The 2,846-nt window shown below is 32.7% G+C and overlaps 1 protein-coding gene across 1 annotated transcript in view; it reads left to right on the plus strand.

The window, feature by feature from the left end:
- Positions 1-288, plus strand: part of LOC119574037 (heat shock protein 22-like) — a 507-nt gene extending 219 nt beyond the window's left edge. The window contains exons 1-2 of the mRNA XM_037921126.1: positions 1-39; positions 145-288. The exon at positions 1-39 is cut by the window's left edge and continues 219 nt beyond it. Coding sequence (XP_037777054.1) covers positions 1-39; positions 145-288 — 183 coding nt within the window. The remainder of the gene's footprint in view (positions 40-144) is intronic.
- The last annotated feature ends 2,558 nt before the right edge of the window (positions 289-2,846 follow it).

Here is a 2,846-nt window from a genome sequence, read left to right on the forward strand (position 1 = left end):
CAAGTCATGGCCTTCAGCGAAGACGACCAGAATCACAAGGTTAGATTTACAAAAAAAAAAAAAAAAAAAAAAAATCATGTAGATTAATTCAATTCAAATATTCATATATATGAATACAAGAGACAGTCGTAAAAAGTGGAAAAGGAAGAGGGCGACTTCAAGTCCATGAAAAGCTTTTGTCGACGCTTCAACTTCCCAGGCAAAGTGGATATGGAGGCCGTGACTTCTGCAATGTCTTCTGATGGCGTCATGACTATCACGGCTCCGAAGATTCCACAGGCAGCATAGAAATACACATTTCATCGGCAGAAATTAAATATAAGTTGAAAAAGCCATGTATGTTTAAATATTTATTGCAGTTTTGCATAATGTAGATATAAAGTTTATTATTATTTTTTTATAAAAATAAATATATCATATTTACTTACACATATGTATTACTTTACATACCTTCCATTTTCGAAAAAATACCATCATTTCATAACAGATGGTGTGCTTCTATGGTAAAAGATATATAACATATAACTGCTAGGTCTGTGCTTCCACGTTTAATGGTTTAAACCAGGGATCGGAAAGAAAAAAAAAATAAAAATAAAAAAAATAAAAGAAAGAAAAAAAGAGAGAATGTATATCGTTTGTCGTTACTTTTATTATGGTTTAAAAAATTCGTATGTTTCTAAATATTTTTCCCATGATATATTGAACGAAAATGTTTTGTAGCCGGGATAAGGTACAGGTGGGTACAACGAGATGTATTACAAGCATAAGACATACCCAAGCGCTGGTGACGCCTGAGTCACGCAACGCTGCTGTTTCAGTGACTAGCCGCCGTGAGTGACACTCTAGTTATTTTCGCCACGATACTGCGAAAAAATAAATCCTGATATCCGATGATTTCAATCATCTTGAGCAAATAACTAGATTTATTCAGCAGAATAGTTGTACTGCGTATGCTCGCTGCTACAAGACTGTCGTGTGAAGCACGACAATTACTAATAAAATATTATAATCGTCTGGTGATCGTTTCATGTAAAAGACAAGTCAAAGCATAGATAGCTTTTGTCCAGGCAAAGTATACATAGGAGGAGTCGAGATGTCAAAGTCAGAGCTATAGGCGACAAACAGGTGGAAGGTCGAGTAGACAAGGAAGAGAGCGACTTCAAGTCCATGAGAAGCTTCTGTCGACGCTTCAAATTCCCAAAGGAAGCATGAAGACCGTGACTTCCGAAATGTCTTCCGATGGCGTCTACACTATCTCGGCTAAGAAAATTCCACAAGCAACATAAAACAAAGAAACAAAGAGAAAACAGATGTAATTATTTGATTTTGAACACAATGCGTATTGAAGTAACTATTTATTATTTTTTGCAACGTAAAATATCAATGAAACTTTTGCTCTTGCTATTTATATATGTATGTGTGTTTGTGGCTCTAAAGAAAAAACAAAACAAAACAAGGAAACCAAATAGACTTCATTGATTTTATATACAGGTTGTAATGGATGTTCATGACTTCAAGAGTGAAGACGTTAAGATTAGAGTGGAAGGCGATCACGTAGTTGAAAAGGAAGAGGGTGACTTTAAGTCCATGAAAAGCTTCTGTCGACGTTTCAACTTCCCAGGCAAAGTGGATATGGAGGCCGTGACTTCCGCAATGTCTTCCGATGGCGTCTTGACTGTCACGGCTCCGAAGATTCCACAGGCAGCATAGGAAAACATATTTCATTAGATGAAAATTGTAATCTAATGTTAAAGACGATGTATATTTAAGTAAAAAATTATTTATTTATTTATTTATTTATTTATTTATTTTCTTTAATAAACTTAAGTTATTTGCATGTACGTATGACTTTACCTGCCTTCCTTTCTCGAGAACTTATCGAAAAAATAATAGATATTGACTGTCGCATACATTGCATGATACATGGTACTTTGAAACTCTTGAAGAAAAAAACTAACAAAATGCAAAGAGGGTTCACCATTTCTAAGTGTTGTGACCTGTGATATATATATATATATATATATATATATATATATATATATATATATATATATATATATATATATATTATATATATATATATGTATGTATATATATGTATATATATGCACATATATATGTGTGTGTTTGTATGTGTGTGTGTGTTTGTGTAGGTGTGTGTGTGTGTGTGTGTGTGTGTGTGTGTGTGTGTGTGTGTGCGTGTGTGTGTGTGTGTGTGTGTTTGTACATATATATATTTGTACACATATCTATAGTCTGTGTCTATATATATATATAAATGATGGTCAATTAGATGCATCCATAGGCAGCGTAAGAAAACATTTCATTAGATGAATGTAAAGTCTAAATTGAAGGACAGTGTATGTTGAAGTGGTTATTTATTGTTATTTTAGATAATATAAGCTTTTCTTTTCAATAAATTGCTTTTGTTTGGCTTCCTTTTTCGACTGTTTAAGAAATTAAAGTACAAATGTAAAAAGTGTTCACATCTTCCAATTGTTGTTACCTGTGCACTCATGATTATTTTTCGATATTCATTAAACCTGAACAGTTGTCTACAAAATACTTTGTATAAGAGGAAAGTTACATTCCTGTAAATCCCACTGAGTGACTCTTTAGGAAGACATAAACAATAGTGTTAAAAGGTTAGTCGTCAAGTCCATAGGAGCAATCAATCAAATTACTCTTTTTGTAAATTTCCAAGGCAAAGTGTACATGGAAGCTGATAATTTTGCAGGAAATACATGAAATAACATAGACACACACACACAGATGTATATACAGAAGATACATATGTAAACATATACATACATATATATATATATATAGGTATATATATATATAAT

Source organism: Penaeus monodon, chromosome 6, assembly GCF_015228065.2.
Source record: "Penaeus monodon isolate SGIC_2016 chromosome 6, NSTDA_Pmon_1, whole genome shotgun sequence".
Classification (NCBI taxonomy): domain Eukaryota; kingdom Metazoa; phylum Arthropoda; class Malacostraca; order Decapoda; family Penaeidae; genus Penaeus; species Penaeus monodon.